The 17,794-nt window shown below is 44.9% G+C and overlaps 1 protein-coding gene across 8 annotated transcripts in view; it reads left to right on the forward strand.

The window, feature by feature from the left end:
* depdc5 (DEP domain containing 5, GATOR1 subcomplex subunit) overlaps positions 1 to 17,794 on the forward strand; it is a 234,001-nt gene that overhangs the window by 164,689 nt on the left and 51,518 nt on the right. For 5 of the 8 annotated variants that reach the window (XM_072243711.1, XM_072243713.1, XM_072243714.1 and 2 more), the window contains 4 exons: positions 4,757 to 4,840; positions 6,538 to 6,670; positions 9,908 to 10,016; positions 12,489 to 12,713. In XM_072243711.1, coding sequence (XP_072099812.1) covers positions 4,757 to 4,840; positions 6,538 to 6,670; positions 9,908 to 10,016; positions 12,489 to 12,713 — 551 coding nt within the window. The remainder of the gene's footprint in view (positions 1 to 4,756; positions 4,841 to 6,537; positions 6,671 to 9,907; positions 10,017 to 12,488; positions 12,714 to 17,794) is intronic. The other 3 variants (XM_072243716.1, XM_072243718.1, XM_072243712.1) reach the window with 2 other exon arrangements.

Here is a 17,794-nt window from a genome sequence, read left to right on the forward strand (position 1 = left end):
ATAACAAAGGTGAGGTGTCATGCCCAGAACTGCATTGTATTACTGAAGCAAATCACAAAATCACATGGATCACAGTAGATGTGTCTGGCGCAAAACTGAAAATGGACCAGGACGCAAGGTCAGCTTTGTCTATAATTCCAGAGGCTGACTACAACAGATTGTTTTCTAAGATACCATTAGAGAAGACTGCAGTGATGCTGAAGACCTACACTGGCAAAGAAGTGTCTCCTAAGGGTAAACTGAAGGTGAATATGACTTATGGAGGCCAAACACAGCAGTTAAAGCTTTATGTACAGTATTGAAATGTGGAGGGCTAGCACTATTTGGATGTGAATGGTTGAGAAAAATCCAACGAGACTGGCACTCAATCAAAGCTCTCAGTGTGACATCAACAGGCAACTACAGCCCAAGTGGTAGCACTAACCGGAGACTGTCACAGCTGCTTAATGCTAATGAGAAGATATTTGAGAAGGGTATTGGTAAACTCAAAGGCATAAAGGCCAGAATTGAACTGGATGAAGCAGCAACACCAAGAGTCCATAAAGCACGTCCAGTGCCTTATGCACTATGTCCTAAAGTGAATGCTGAACTGCAGAGCTTGGAGGCGTCTGGAATTCTCTCCAAGAATGAGTGGAGCGGTTGGCCACGGCCATTGTCCCAGTGATCAAGAAAGGGAGGGCCAGAGCAGTTTCCATATGTGGGGATTTCAAAGTGAGCATCAGCCCGGTGCTATGTATTGTGCAGTATCCCTTGCCACAAATAGAAGACATTTTTGCATTTTTGGCAGGTGGGGAGACATTTTCAAAGTTTAACTTGTAACAAGCGTACATGCAAATGGAGATTGAGAAGTCAAATAGGGAATTCCTCACATTCAACATTCACAAGAGACTGTTCCAGTATAATAATCTCATCTTTGGAGTCACATCAGCTCCAGCTATTAAGGAAAGAGCAATGGACCAAGTGTTCCAAGATATTCCAGGAACACAGTGTTACCTCGATGACATGGTCATGACTGGAATGATGAAGAGCACCTCCAGAACCTTGGTAAAGTGCTTACCAGCCTGACAGAGTATGGTCTGCGCACAAAGAGAGAGAAATATAATTTTTTCATGATTTAAATCTCATATTGTGGATGTCGTTGACAAGCAGGGCTTACATAAGACCCAAGAGAAGACTGAAGCAGTGCTACAGGCACCTAAACTGGAAAATGTATTCCAACTTGGGTCATACTTGGGCCTGGTAAACTATTACCATTGGTTTCTCCCAAACATTGCTACAGTGCTGCATCCATTAGGCACACTGTTACAGACAGGAGCAAAGTGGGAATGGTCAGAAAGATGTGAAAAAACATTCAAGGAAACAAAGAGACTAATAACATCTGATGAACTGCTCACCCATTATGACCCATCACTGCCCATCAGACTGGCGTGCAATGCATCCCCTTATGGCATTGGAGCCGGTTTGTCACACATTATGAAAGATGGATCTGAATGTCCAATTGCATTTGCTTTAAGATCACTAACGAGCGCAGAACACAATTATGCACAGATCAACCATGAGGCCCTTAGTCTAGTATAGGGAATAAAGAAGTTCCACCACTACGTCTGCAGACAAAAGTTTATGCTGGTGACAGATCACCAGCTCCTTGGGTCCATTTTCAATCCCAGGAAGGGAATTTCAGTGATGACTGCTATTTGGTTAAACATTGGGCATTGCTGCTTGGAGCCCACTCTTATGACATAGAGTTCAAGGGTACCAAACAACACAGCAACGCTGATGGCTTGTCACATCTTTCAGTTTTGGTGAATGATGAAGAAAAATCGTCTTACAGAAGAAGAAGAAGAAGAAGAAGAGTTCCACACAGCATTGGTGGACCATTTGCCGGTAACAAATTCCGAAATACAAAGAGAAACAAGGAATAACCCAACATAGTCAAAAATCTATAAAATCACTGTGCAAGGATGCCCAGCTCATGGTAATCCTATGTTTCCAGAATTCTCAGTGAGACGAGACTAACTATTGGTATGTCGAAGAATGGTGATGTGTGGATCTCGTGTTGTGGTTCCCTCTAAGCTGCACACCAGAGTGCTAGAGAAATTGCATGAAGGACACCTGGGTACAGTCAAGATGAAGAGTCTTGCCCGGAACTACGTGTGGCAGCTGGGAATAGATAAACATTGAAAACTTGGCCAAAAGCTATTTGGGATGCTAAAAAGTTCAAAATGCACCCTCACAAGCACTGTTACAGCCATGGGAGTGGCTGTCATCACCGTGGCAAAAATTACATATTGACTTAGCCATGGACTCCATGTTCCTGATTACTGTGGATGCTCATTTGAAGTGGCCAGAGGAAAAATGAAACCAACCACCTCAGCAAAGGCTGTCTCCATTCTGGGGACTTTCTTTACTTGAAATGGCATATCAGAACAAATAGTGAGTGATAACAGATCACAATACACATCAGATGAGTTCTGACTGTTCATGAAAAAAAAATGGCATCAGGCATTTCATATCAGCTCCTCACCACCCACCAATGAATGGGTAAGCTGAAAGGTTTATCCAAGCCTTCAAGTCGTCCATTAAAGCAATGGACAAGGAGGACATTTCTCTACAGTGCAAGGTGGTCAATTTTGTTTTTGTGTATCAGAACCCTGTTCATGCGATGACAAATCAAAAACCAGCAATGCTGTTCATGAACAGGAATCTGGGATTTTGCTAGACCTCCTGAAACCAGATCTATGGAGGGAAGTGCAGCCAGTCACTAGATGAAGCAGCAAGGAGCTTTGAGACTGAACAGAAAGTCCTAGCACGTGATTACCGAGAAGACAAATGGACACCTGATAGGATAGTGACAAGAACTGAACGACTGATGAACAGAGTGGATGTTCTAGATCAGACCAGGCGACGTCATGTGGACCAGATACTGGATACTCAACCACAGAACACAACTGAGACGATTGTATCCAACAAATCAGACACATTACAGACACCGGACTTGCCTCTCAGTGATGATCATGCCACTGACAGCAATGTGGTTGTCTTAGAACAAGACACTGAACAAATGCCACTCCACAGGCCAGAGATGCTATGAGGATGAGAACGTTATTGTTGACAAGACACTTGCCAAACCTGATGCCACTCCACAGGTCCAGAAGTGCTATCTTAAAAGAAACAGAGCATCACCCAAAAGACTGAATCTTCAGAACATTAGTTATGGACAGTAATTGTGAAAGCATGTTTATTTAAATATGCGTTGTAAAAGGGAAATCGGATGTTTTGTATGTATACATTTTTTATGCTACATTAATCTATGACTTTGCGTAACACTACATATGATCTGTTGTCTATGGATGCATCTCTCTCTGCCCTCTCCCCCCTCCCGTTCACCCATCTCTCCCTCCTCCTGTTCCCCCATCTCTCCCCCCATTCCCCCATCTCTCCCCCCTCCCATTCCCCCATCTCTCCCCCCTCCCATTCCCCCATCTCTCCCCCTCCCTCCCCGTTCCCCCATCTCTCCCCGTTCCCCCATCTCTCCCCGTTCCCCCATCTCTCCCCCCTCCCGTTCCCCCATCTCTCCCCCTCCCGTTCCCCCATCTCTCCCCCCTCCCGCTCACCCCATCTCTCCCCCTCCCGTTCCCCATCTCTCCCCCTCCCGTTCCCCCATCTCTCCCCCCTCCCGTTCCCCCATCTCTCCCCCCTCCCGTTCCCCCATCTCTCCCCCCTCCCGCTCCCCCCATCTCTCCCCCCTCCCGCTCCCCCCATCTCTCCCCCCTCCCGTTCCCCCCATCTCTCCCCCCTCCCGTTCCCCCCATCTCTCCCCCCTCCCGTTCCCCCATCTCTCCCCCTCCCGCTCACCCCATCTCTCCCCCCTCCCGTTCCCCCCATCTCTCCCCCCTCCCGCTCCCCCCATCTCTCCCCCCTCCCGTTCCCCCCTTTTCCTAGCTAGGGCTTTTCCCTTTGGAGTGAAGGAGGATAGAGATGTACAAGATAATAAGAGGCATAGATTGAGTGGACAGCTGAAGACTTTTTCCAGGGCAGAAATGCCTGATACCAGGAGGCATTATTTTAAGGTGATTGCCGAAAAGTAAAGGGGGGATGTCAGAGGTATGATTTTTTTTTTTGCGCAGAGAGTGGTGAGTGCATGGAATGTCCTGCCAGTAGGCATATGGATGGTAGAAAGATTGAGGGTTAGGTAGGAGGGTTAGATTGATCTAAGAGAAGGTTAAAAGGTTGGCACAGCATCAAGTATATACAGAAAAATTCTATACAGAGTGGTGGAACTTGTTATTCAACCAAAGCCACAGGGTTCTGCAGATGCTGGAATTACAGAGCAACACACACAAGATGCTAGAGGAGTTTGGCAGGTCAGGCAGCATCCCTGAGGGGAATGAGCAGTTAACGTTTAGGGTCAGGACCCTTGATCAGAACTGGAAAGGAAGAATGAAGAAGCTAGAATCAGAAGGTGGAGGGGGGCAAAGTATGGAAAGGAATACAACCTGGTAGGTGACAGGTACAAAGAGTCACAAAGCAGCAAAGATCTTCTTGGGTCTTTTGAAATTTTGTGGAAGTGCTGGGAAGCAATAAGGTAGATGAAGTGGAAGGAGGTTCCTGTGGAGAGTGATCATCAGTGCCGGACCTGGACCTTTTCTCCATAATGTAAGAAGCAAAGACAAGAGGTACCCTTCCACCACAGCACTTGATTTACTGTGACACATTACAATGTATGTTTGACTCTGTGTAATTCATTCCATTACAGCAGTCAGCTGTCCTCTGGGATCACAAGTGCACTGACTTCCTCCTCATCTCTCGCAGAGGTACTGGAGGCAATGAAGCACCCAACGTGAGTACTAGATGTGTGGACCGTGTGCTTTTGAAGGCAGCACTCCTGCCCGGTAAAGCTGTGTGCTACTTGTTTTTTATTTTACCAGTGTGTAACTCTCGCTTCAGCTAGTGGCTTAATCTAGGGGATGATAGCTCCCAGCCCGGCCAGACTTAAGGAATCTAGTTTAGATGGATGCTGTGCGATGTGTCCCCTGTTACAAATCAGTACCATGAAACAGTAAACTATATGCGACTAAACGATAGAGCTTTATAATTCTTAATTTGATTATATGGTTAGTAAAGAGAACAAAAAAGAAAATGGGTCTATTCTCATGAAACAGTCTATTGCGCAAGGTTGGAGCTCGCTGATAAGGCCGTTCGTCCACCATCGACCTCCTCCGATCGTCACTGATCTTCAGACCCTCGCTCTGTCCACTCCGTCCAGCGGTCTACCAACTCTCTCCATCGCGTCTTCTCTCCTCATCTCTCCCCGGCAAATGAACTGCAAATTCCCGGCTCCCAGACACACAAGAAAGGCCAACATCCTGCTCATTGGCTAGCATGCCCCGTTATCTTTAGTCATAACCCAAGCATTGCTGCTACAGAGAAACCATTATCTTAACAGAGGAACATTACAGAGAAGCCATTACATTACAAGTGGGTTGTACAACACCCATTTGCGGTTTAAAGTTTGTGAATGGAAGGGTTCAGAGAAAAACAAGTTTAAAGTAAGTACGACTGGGAATTGTGTAGCATAGGGGTAATTTTCTATTTGTCTAGGAATACACTCAGTAGCTACTTTATTGGGTACACCTGTACACAGGCTCATTAATGCAAGAATTTAATTAGCTGGTCATGTGGTAGCAACTTAATGCATAAAAGCATCCAAACATGGTCAAGAGGTTCAGTTGTTCAGACCAAAATCAGAGTGGGGAAGGACTGATCTAAGTGGTTTTGATGATGGAACAATTGTTGGTGCCTGACTGGGTGGTTTGTGAACTTGCTGATCTCCTGGGATTCTCATGCACAACAATCTCTACAGTTTCAGAGAATGTTGCAAAAAACAAAAAAAAAACAGTGAGTGTCAGTTCTGTGGATGAAAAGGCCTTTGTTAATGAGATAGAATGGCCAGACTGGTTCAGTTAACATGAGGTTGACAGTAACTCAAATAACTACACATTACAACAGTGCACTGAATCTCTGAACATTCTCTGAACTCATGACATGTTGGACCTTGGAATGAATGGGCTACAGTAGCAGAAGACCACACAGGGTTCCACTCCTGTACCTAGTAAAGTGGCTACTGAGTATATATGCACACTTGCATTGTTAAATGACCAATGCCTGAGGTAGATCTTTGTGTGGCAGAAGACAGTGACCTAGAACTGTTGTGATGCTCTGGGTTCTGGGATTTTCCAGCACTTAGAAAGAGGCCAAAGTTGGTAGGAAGCAAGTGCTTGGGAATCGGGGACAGCATAACGGATCCATAAAACTGTAAATTTATTGGGGAGCAGGCTGAAGCAAGTGGAAAGTTTGCTTTAAGTGAGTAGGTGTTCCATAGCTTTGGTGGGATGGGGTGGGTGTGTAATGGGGATGTGATAAAGTTTGCTTGTTTTGTCTCTAGGCCTGGGATAGGGCTGGTAGTTAGAGAGACTGGTACAGACTGTAATGGCTGTGCGATTCAAACATTAGTCTCTGTGCACTCTTCCATCCCAGTACCGGTATTCAGCTGCTTCCTGAACAGAGAGGGCTGCACCCTAACTGTTTCATCAGTGCTGAAGTGGTCCACTGGCTTATCAGCAATGTGGAAGGGGTCCAGACGCAATCCATGGCCATCGATATCATGCAGGTGAGCACCAGCCCAGCTTCGCTGTTTCACACCTCCCACTCCCCCTTTCAGGATTGTACTGAGGCACTCTTAATAGCTATGGTTTAGATCATACGACATAGGAGCAGAATTAGTCCATTACATGCTGGCTGATTTATTTTCCCTTTTAACGCCATTCTCTTGCCTTGTAACCTTTGACACCCTTACTAATCAGGAACCTATCTACTTCCACTTTAAATGTACACAATGATTTAGCCTCCACAGCTGTCTGTGATTCAGCACCCCCGACTAAAAAAATTCCTCCTCATCTCTGTTCTAAAGGGATGTCCTTGTATTCTGAGGCTATGTTCTCTAGTCCTAGAAACCCCCACTATAGGAAACACCTGCAGCATGTTGACCCAGCTATGGTATGGCCTCACAGTCGTCCTCATCAACACCCCATCCCAGACAGAGCACAGAGAGATCAAGCAAGGTCTCAGTTCCATGATCACGATTCACTTAGATATTAGCTTGGATCTTGCTTGCCCAGTTGCCCTGCTGCCTTTGGTCAGATCCGTGCATGTGGGAAGGGTCACTGGGTGAAGTGATGCCCTTTGAAATCCCATATTTTCATATTTACTGACTACAGTGAAGAAAGCCTTTCACTCCGTTTTGCCGGAACAATCCTATTTGTCTGGTTTCTCCCTAACCCAGTGCTGTGTTGAAGTGCCCTTTCAGTCAGCCACAAGACCATAAGACCATGAGCAGAACTAGGCCATTCAGCCCATTGAATCTGCTCTGACATCTAATTATGGCTGATTTTTAAACCACATTTCCTCCCTTCTCCCTGTAACCCTAACCACCCTCCACTTTACCAATCAAGAATCTATCAATCTGTGCCTTAAAATTTACCCAGTGCTTGGCCTCCAGCCATTTGTGGCAGCAAAATCCATTGGCTCACCATTCTGGCTGAAGAAATTCCTTCTCATCTCAATTTGAAAGGATGTCCTTTAATTCAGAGAGTGTGTCCTCGGATCCATTCTTGCCTATTGATGGAAACCTTCTCTCCAAGTCCACGCTATCCAGGCCTAGGTTTCAATGAGAACCCGCCCCACAAACCCACACCCCTCATCCTTCTGAACTCCATCGAGTACAGGCCCAGAGATGTCAAACTCTCCTCTGTCAAAAGTATATCTCCGATTGTGTTTCACAAATAACAAGGAGTCCCTGCCATATCCTGGCCAAATAATTGTTCAATATTCTCATATTTTTCATATTTTTTACAACATATAAGGGACCATTCCTACTGTCAAATCCATGCTGGCTCCTGGAGTAATCCCATCCATTTATTTTCCTATTGTCTCACAAGCTCCTCAAATTCATCCTGACTTTTTTATCAACTGCCTTTCCCCCAACTCCTGTACACAAGGCAGAGTTTGCCATGGCCAGTTAACTCCCCAGCACACCTCGGGGATGTGGGCAGACGTACCACAGTCATAGTAAACTCCAGACCGACCATCCCTACACAAGGCAAGTCATGATCTTAGAGAATAATTGTCACAGAGTCAAAGTTCAAACTAAATGTATTATCAGAGCATGTGTATGTTACCATATACTACCTTGAGGTTCATTTTCTTGCAGGCATTTACAGGGAAAAATAACTATAATAGAATTTCACAAAAATCTATATAAACTGACAAAGATTGACAAACAACCAGTGTGCAGAAGAAGTCAAACTTACAAATAAAAAATAATACTGAGAAGAGTTATCAAGAGTCCTTGACAGTGAGTCTGTAGATTATAGAATCAGTTCAGAGTTGTGGTGGTTGAAGTTATCCTCGCTGGAAATATAAATGGAATTAGAAAAGTGAAGCACAGAAGCAGGCTCTGTGAATCTACACAAATCAAATTTGCCTGTATTACATCTGTATATTTTTATGCCTCACCTATTAAGTGTCTGCATATGTGTCTCTTAAATGTAGTGATGTCTTTGACTCCACCACCTCCTCTAGCAGCAAATTCCAGATAAAGCTTACCCCTTGGATATCCTTTAAAACCCCTACCCCTCACCTTATGCCTTCTTGTTTTGGATACCCTTACGATGGGAACAAGATCTTGACCATTCTACCTAACCTATGACTATAGGAAAACCCATCAGCCTCCTTTATTCCAGCCCATCTAATCACAAACAAGAGAAAATCTGCAGCTGCTGGAAATCCAAGCAACGCATACAAAATGCTAGAGGAACTCAGCAGGCCAGGCATCATCTATGGCAAAAAGTGTTGTTGATGTTTCGGGCTGAAACCCTTCGATGGACCTGCAGAAAGCTACTTTTTTCCATGGATGCTGCCTGGCCTGCTGAGATCCTCCAGCATTTTGTGTGTGTGGTCCAGTCGATTTGTGTGAGCACATGGCCAGGTGGTTAAGGCATTAGACTAGCTACCTGAAGGTCATAAGTTCGAACCCCAGCCGAGGGAACGTGTTGTGTCCTTGAGCAAGGCACTTAATCACACATTGCTCTGCGATGACACTGGTGCCAAGCTGTATGGGTCCTAATGCCCTTCCCTTGGACAACATTGGTGTCGTGGAGAGGGGAGACTTGCAGCATGGGCAACTGCTGGTCTTCCATACAGCCATACAACCTTGCCCAGGCCTGCGCCCTGGAGAGTGAAGACTTCGGATGCCAGTCTATTTAATCTCTCTTCATGGCTAAAGTCCATTTATCCAGGCAAGATCCTAGTGAATTTCCTCTGCACCCTCTCCAGCACAACCAGAGCTGCCCACAGTGCTCCAATTGAGGTCTTAAAATGTTGAATACAGTTGGAGTTTTGAATGCCTCCCTGTGAACATGTCCTTCCACAGCCCAACCATGTGCAGGTCAGTAGGTGAATTACCTCTCTGTAGAGAGCCAGAGCTGCTGATGGGTTATGAGACTGAGATTATTGTTTTGACAGCTGACAGATGCTTGATAAACAATGCCTGACTTCCATGTTGTAAAACATGGGCCATGTTAAATTTTCACCTTCTAGCAGAGACTTGATTGTGAATCAGAATCAGGCTTATTATCACTGACATATGTCATGAAATTTGCAGTACAATGCAATCCATAAAATATACAGTAAAAAATGTATATTAAGAGAAATTAAATAAATAGTACAAAAAGCGAGTAAAAATAATGAGGTACATTTCATGGGTTCGCTCTGAAATCGAATGGTGGATGCTGTTCCTAAACTGTAGAACTGTAGAATGGACCATTGTTTTTTGTGAATCTTTGTGCAGAAAATGCTGGATGAGCAGCTGATTGTTCATGCCTTTGGGGAATCCATGCGGACCTTTGTGTACGGTTTCTACCTGTACCGACTCATCTCAGACAAAGACACAGAGAAAGGTAACAATTTACTTCATTCTGGTGACCTCTGATTCAAGAACAATAGTATCGAAAGATCAGAGTTGTATGAGATGTTGGTGAAATCAAGTATGGAGTATTGTGTCCTGTTTAGGTCACCTACCTATAGGAAAGCTATCAAGAAGATTGAAAGGGTTCAGAGAAAATCTGCAAGGATGTTGCCGGGACTTGAGGTCCTGAGTTATAGGGAAAGGTTGAGTAAGTTAGAATTTTATTCCCAGGAGCGCAGGAGAATGAGAGGAGATTTGATAGACATGCGAAGTTATGAGGGGTATAGATAGGTGAATACAAGCAGACTTTTTCCACGAAGGTTGTGTGAGACTAGAACTAGAGGTCATAGGTTAAAGTTAAAAGTGAACTATTTGGGGGAACCTGAAGGGATCTTCGCTAGGATGGTGAGAGTGTTGAACGAGCTGCATGGGAGTAGTGGGTGTGGTTCAACGTTAATATTTAAGAGAGTTTTGGGTAGATACATGGATGGCAGGGATATGGAGGGCTATGGTCTGCTATGGTCCAGGTGCAGGTTGATGGAACCAGGCAGTCTGGCATGGACTAGAAGGGCCGAAGAGCCTGTTGCTGTGCTGTAGTACACTATGACTATAAACAAAGCAAAGGAACTTCTGGTCGAGATGTGTTTGCTAGTTTTTTTTGATGGTAGATAATCTGTGCACAAAACAGTCTTGTCGACGGAAGAGTTTGTGTGGTGGATGTGGTCAGGAGACTGAACTGTTTAATCCTGCTTTTAGTAGGTGTTAACATCAGATCACACTTGTCTCTGATTGCCTTTGCTACTTTTTGGTGATGAAGCTTGGTAGAATGTCATCATGTTTGACTTAGTCATAGTACTGCCATCTCTGAGCCACAATCCACCCCAGGGGAGAGCACAACAATGCAGGCTGAGTCTCCAGTGCAGGACTGGGCAAACACTGCACTGAGGGTAACACTTCAAACCCATCCTGTGACACAGATTCTGCAGGTGTTGCAAATCCAGAGCAGCACACATAAAATGTTGGAGGAAATCAGCAGGTCAGGTAGTATCTTAATGAAGGGTCTCAGTGCGAAATATTGACTGTTTATTCCTGATCATAGATAGTGCCTGACTTGCTGAGTTTCTCCAGCATTTTGTGTGTGTTACTGTGTAATAGCGAGGTGTTTTTCCTATATCCTGCCTAATATTTGTTCTGCATTTTCATTTATTTTCTGATGACCTAGGCCATTCAGCCTATCGGGTCCATGACAGCTCTCAGAGCAATTCCAATTTTCTTTTGATATTTTTGCAACCTGTTCTTCTTCACAAGTCCACCAACAACCCCTGGACTCCCCTATCACCCACCACAAAAGGGAGGTAGCCAAATTGATTGACATATTCAGATGGTGGAAGGAAACCAGGGGAAACCCACAAGGGGAGAGCATGCAAACTCCACACAGGCAGCACTTGAAATTGAGCTCCAGTCTCTGGATCAGTGAAGCAGCAGCTTACTAACTGAATCAACCTACCAGTCAGGAAATAAATCATTTGTTCCTTACCACATTGTAACCATGTTTGTGTAAAAATGTTAGTGACCTTTCTTAAACTTTGCTTCAGTTTATATGCACATCATTGGCCGTGAGCGCTGTACATGTTGAGCGCAGATTGAGTCAGTGGTGAGGAAGGCCAAAGCAATGTTGGCATTCATTTTGAGAGGGTAAGAATCTAAATGCAACAATGTAATGTTGAGGCATTGGTCAAATGACACTTGGAGAATTGAGTAGTTTTGGGCCCTGTATCTAAGAAAGCATGTACTGGTGTTGGAGAGGGCCCAGAGTTGGTTCATAAGAATGATCCTGGGAATGAAAAGGTTAATATATGGGGAATGCTTGATGGCCCTGGGCCTGTACCTGCTGGAGTTTAAAAGAGTAAGAGTGGACCTCAGTGAAACCTGCCAAATATTGAAAGGCCCAGATAGAGTGTATGTGGAGAGGAATCTAGGACCAGAGGACACAGCCTCAGAATACAAGAACATCCTTTTAGAATAGAGCTTATGAGGAATTTCTTTAGCCAGAGGGTGGTGAATCTGTGGAGTTCATTGCCTTAGATGGCTGTGGAGGCCAAGTCATTGGGTATATTTAAAGCGGAGGTTGATAGACTTTTGATTATTAATGGAGTCAAAGGTTATGGAGAGAAGGCAGGAGAATGGGACTAAAAGGAATAATAAATCAGCCATGATGGAATGGTGGAGCAGACTTGATGGGCCGAGTGGCCTAATTCTGCTTTTATATCTTATGGTTTTATGAACTACTTTAGGCGCTTTAAGGATGTGGAGAGATGCTCGGTTAATGCAAATGTTTCTTTTCACTTGAACATCCATAATGTTTGCTGAAGGTGATGTAACTGGGTTAAGAGAATGACTGGGTGACTTCTGTGTGTGTATCTGCACATCAACCATCATCTGAGTGACTCTTTCCTCTCTGCAGGGACTGTGCAGCCTTCCACTATCTGGTACACTTCCACAATGGACGACCTGGTGGCCTTCCAGCGCAAGTGGTTTGAGGTGGCTTTCCTTACAGAAGAGCGACTTCACGTTGACATTCCTGCCTTCCTGTTACCGTGGTTACCCAGTAGGCCAGCATCCTATGCAAGTAGGCACAGTTCCTTCAGCCGCAGTTTTGGAGGACGAAGTCAAGCTGCTGCCTTACTAGGTAGATGCACACCACAGGCAGCAGGGGTTGGTCTCCAAAGGGATGAGTTCATGTGGACACACTGCCTCCTCCCATTCTGCACACTGGCTGCTCAGATTATTTGTATCTGTCTGTTGTATCTGTTTCAGAAGGCAGTGAGCCCTGCTTTGATCAGAGCTTCCCACACAGCCTGCATGTCTTTCCAATGCTTCAAGACTACCTATCTGTTGGTATATATAACATGCCTGGCTTGCTTAATAAGATACCAAGTCTTGGAAGTATCTTACTTCTGTGAAAATTATACCTTCCTTCTCTTAGAACATGGAACACCACATGTGCTGTTTGGACCACAATGTTACACTGACATTTTAACCTATTCTAAAATCACTCAAACCCTTCCCTCGTGTATCTTTTCTATCTGTAGTTTGTCAAAGTTAAAGCTGGTTTTTGGGTTACCATTCCCTCTCTGTTAGTGTTTTTGGCACCAAGTGAGGCCAGTGACTCCAGTATTCCGGCTTGCAAATGCAGCTTCTTGCCCCCGATGATTTACCTGGCTGCTGTGGTGAGAAAAGAAGAATGTGTTTGGATAAGGAGTCCCCAGTTCTTCCCATGACTTGCTTCCCATTGAAAGGAGCTAAATATCTTGTGTCCAATGTCAGTGGAACGTAATTGTGGGAGGAAGTTGCAGAGGCCATAGCCATGATCTTCCAAACATCTATGCAACACACAAAATGCTGGAGAAACTCAACAGGCTAGGCAGCGTCTATGGGAAAAAGTGTGTTACGTACCCCGTAACTGGGTTGCCAAACCAGCAGAAATGGATCACTCAGCTGGAGTCTGGATTACTGGAACTAAGAAAGTTTTATTAAAGAAATAAGCAACACAGTACTCTAATAGTAAGGATATAAATGCAACAGGTTAGCAATGAATAAACACACATGTACACAGATCTAGGATAATAGGATCAATCAAGCTTTATCATCGTCTAGGGGTAAATGACCAGTTTCAAAGTGACGCAAAGTTCAGTTCAATTGAGTTCAGTTCAGTTCACAGTAATCACTGCCGTGGGGGAGAGAGAGAGAGAGACAGAGAGAGAGAGCAAATGAATATTCAAATCGGATTCCAAACAGACCTTCGATATTCCTCACAGTCAGCTTTCGGGCGAGCCCTTTGTAATGTCTTCCGAGGTCACCGACTGTGACCCCTCCGTTTCAGATACGATCGTTCCTCTGCAGCGAACCTGGCACCCAGGCAAGGGCGGACACACACCAGGTTCCCGCCGATCGTACCTTTCCACCCTGTGCGTCTATGGCTTGGTCCTGCGAGCAGCCCTCCAAAAACTCCCACCGACTTGTGGGAGGCGCACCGCTTCCAGGGTCTCGTTACCTCGTGGTGTCGTGTGTGTGTCCTGCCTTAGCGAACCTGTCCCTTTTTGTCCCCCTGCTGGGGTATCGCCTGTCCATCACACTTCAAACAGTTCAGGGTTCAAAAAGGGAGCCGATCTTGACAGCTCTCAGATCGGTGTCTCCTTCCGTTAAACTCTCCTGTCTCTTCATTAACATTTTCAAATCCTGCTCCATTGTCTTCCTTATGGCTTCCTTGTGGCTGACAAGAGAAATTAGGGATAGTATCAATTCCAAAGAAGAAGCATACAAATTAGCCAGAGAAAGTGGCTCACCTGAGGACTGGGAGAAATTCAGAGTTCAGCAGAGGAGGACAAAGGGCTTAATTAGGAAGGGGAAAAAAGATTATGAGAGAAAACTGGCAGGGAACATAAAAACAGACTATAAAAGCTTTTATAGATATGTAAAAAGGAAAAGACTGGTAAAGACAAATGTAGGTCCCCTGCAGACAGAAACAGGTGAATTGATTATGGGGAGCAAGGACATGGCAGACCAATTGAATAATTACTTTGGTTCTGTCTTCACTAAGGAGGACATAAATAATCTTCCAGAAATAGTAGGGGACAGAGGGTCCAGTGAGATGGAGGAACTGAGCGAAATACATGTTAGTAGGGAAGTGGTGTTAGGTAAATTGAAGGGATTGAAGGCAGATAAATCCCCAGGGCCAGATGGTCTGCATCCTAGAGTGCTTAAGGAAGCAGCCCAAGAAATAGTGGATGCATTAGTGATAATTTTTCAAAACTCGTTAGATTCTGGACTAGTTCCTGAGGATTGGAGGGTGGCTAATGTAACTCCACTTTTTAAAAAAGGAGGGAGAGAGAAACCGGGGAATTATAGACCGGTTAGCCTAACGTCGGTGGTGGGGAAACTGCTGGAGTCAGTTATCAAGGATGTGATAACAGCACATTTGGAAAGCGGTGAAATGATCGGACAAAGTCAGCATGGATTTGTGAAAGGAAAATCATGTCTGACAAATCTCATAGAATTTTTTGAGGATGTAACTAGTAGAGTGGATAGGGGAGAACCAGTGGATGTGGTATATTTGGATTTTCAGAAGGCTTTTGACAAGGTCCCACACAGGAGATTAGTGTGCAAACTTAAAGCACACGGTATTGGGGGTAATGTATTGGTGTGGGTGGAGAATTGGTTAGCAGACAGGAAGCAAAGAGTGGGAATAAACGGGACCTTTTCAGAATGGCAGGCGGTGACTAGTGGGATACTGCAAGGCTCAGTGCTGGGACCCCAGTTGTTTACAATATATATTAATGACTTGGATGAGGGAATTAAATGCAGCATCTCCAAGTTTGCGGATGACACGAAGCTGGGTGGCAGTGTTAGCTGTGAGGAGGATGCTAAGAGGATGCAGGGTGACTTGGATAGGTTGGGTGAGTGGGCAAATTCATGGCAGATGCAATTTAATGTGGATAAATGTGAAGTTATCCACTTTGGTGGCAAAAATAGGAAAACAGATTATTATCTGAATGGTGGCTGATTAGGAAAAGGGGAAGTGCAACGAGACCTGGGTGTCATTATACACCAGTCATTGAAAGTGGGCATGCAGGTACAGCAGGCGGTGAAAAAGGCGAATGGTATGCTGGCATTTATAGCGAGAGGATTCGAGTACAGGAGCAGGGAGGTACTACTGCAGTTGTACAAGGCCTTGGTGAGACCACACCTGGAGTATTGTGTGTAGTTTTGGTCCCCTAATCTGAGGAAAGACATCCTTGCCATAGAGGGAGTACAAAGAAGGTTCACCAGATTGATTCCTGGGATGGCAGGACTTTCATATGAAGAAAGACTGGATGAACTGGGCTTGTACTCATTGGAATTTAGAAGATTGAGGGGGGATCTGATTGAAACGTATAAGATCCTAAAGGGATTGGACAGGGTAGATGCAGGAAGATTGTTCCCGATGTTGGGGAAGTCCAGAACGAGGGGCCACAGTTTGAGGATAGAGGGGAAGCCTTTTAGGACTGAGATTAGGAAAAACTTCTTCACACAGAGAGTGGTGAATCTGTGGAACTCTCTGCCACAGGAAACAGTTGAGGCCAGTTCATTGGCTATATTTAAGAGGGAGTTAGATATGGCCCTTGTGGCTACGGGGGTCAGGGGGTATGGAGGGAAGGCTGGGGTGGGGTTCTGAGTTGGATGATCAGCCATGATCATAATAAATGGCGGTGCAGGCTCGAAGGGCCGAATGGCCTACTCCTGCACCTATTTTCTATGTTTCTATGTTTTATCTGTCTTTCTCCTGAAGACAGGTGGCGGATCAACTGTTGATCCCACTGGTGCCAGCACAGGACAGTTAACATCTTAATCTATGTGTACTTTTTGTAACCCTCTTTCGTCACAAGTGCAATGGACATTTCGGGCCAAAACCCTTCAGCAGGACTGGAGAAAAAAAGCTGAGTAGGTGGGGGAGGGGAGAGAGAAGCACAAGGTATAGGTGAAACTGGGAGGGGGAGGGATGAAGTAAAGAGCTGGGATGTTGATTGGTGAAAGAGACACAGGGCTGGAGAAAGGGAAGTTTGATAGGAGAGGACAGAAGGCCATGGAAGAAAGAAAAGGGGGGAAGGAACACCAGAAGAAGTGATGGGCAGGCAAGGAGATAATGTGAGAGAGGGAAAAGGGAATGGGGAAGGTGGTGGGGGGTGCATTACCAGGTGTTTGAGAAATGGATGTTTATGCCATCAGATTGGAGGCTACCCAGATAATTCCTCCAATCTGAGTGTGGCTTCATCACCACAGTAGAAGAGACCATGAATTGACATATCCAAACATCTATGAATGCTTGAGGTTGGTAAATTGCAGATGTTTAGACCATTGTTCAAAATAGCTAGGGGTTTTAAAGCTAGTGACTGCAGATCACTTACTTAAAGTTGGTGATGGAAAAGTTTCTGGAAACAATAATCAAGGACAGCTTGGAGAGGTATAAAGGTTTTGGAGAAGATACTGCTGTGATTCATCAAATGATTACAGAGATAAGGGACTTCCGTTATGTTGATATGCTGGAGAAGCTGTGGCAGTTCTTGGTACAGAAAAGGTTGGAGAGGATCTGATAGAGGGATGTAAAATCATCAGCAGCATTGATAGCGTGGATGGAGAGAAACTGTTCCTCTTAAAGGGTGGGGAGGGGTAGTAAAGAGATGGGGAGAAACTTTCCCTTCATAAAGGGTGGGCGGGGCCCCATTCTCCTTAGTCCCTTTTAAGTCACTATTTGAATAGTCTTTGCATAATCTGAGTCAGAAGTGTGTTGGACTATTAATAGGAATCTGGAAAATCTTTTCAGTGCAGCATCACTGAAGTCGCAAATAAAACAGATTATCGGAGTTTGGTAAGGAATTACTAGGTCATCCCCACTCCAGGTGGTATTTATATTGCCACCGCGTCATTAGGACAAGAAGCCAGGGTTTACCTTGAAATTTGCAATGAATGTATGACTGGCTCTTGTACTATCACAATGAGGTAATTGATAGGGCTTGTAATCAAAAGTGGGGACTGCCTGTTGAAACAGAATTGACAAATCGCTCAAACCTATTTTTGACCAGTAAGCTTTGCTAACCATTTGTGCTCAAATGCTCGTTGTGACAAAGCACTATTGTTTTCAAGCAGATGTAGCCTACAGCTATGGAAACCTATAGTAGCTGTTTGTAATCAAGCTGTTAAGTTGACATATTGTATCTGTTCCTTTTCTGGCTT

Source organism: Mobula birostris, chromosome 25, assembly GCF_030028105.1.
Source record: "Mobula birostris isolate sMobBir1 chromosome 25, sMobBir1.hap1, whole genome shotgun sequence".
NCBI classification, from domain to species: Eukaryota; Metazoa; Chordata; class Chondrichthyes; order Myliobatiformes; family Myliobatidae; genus Mobula; species Mobula birostris.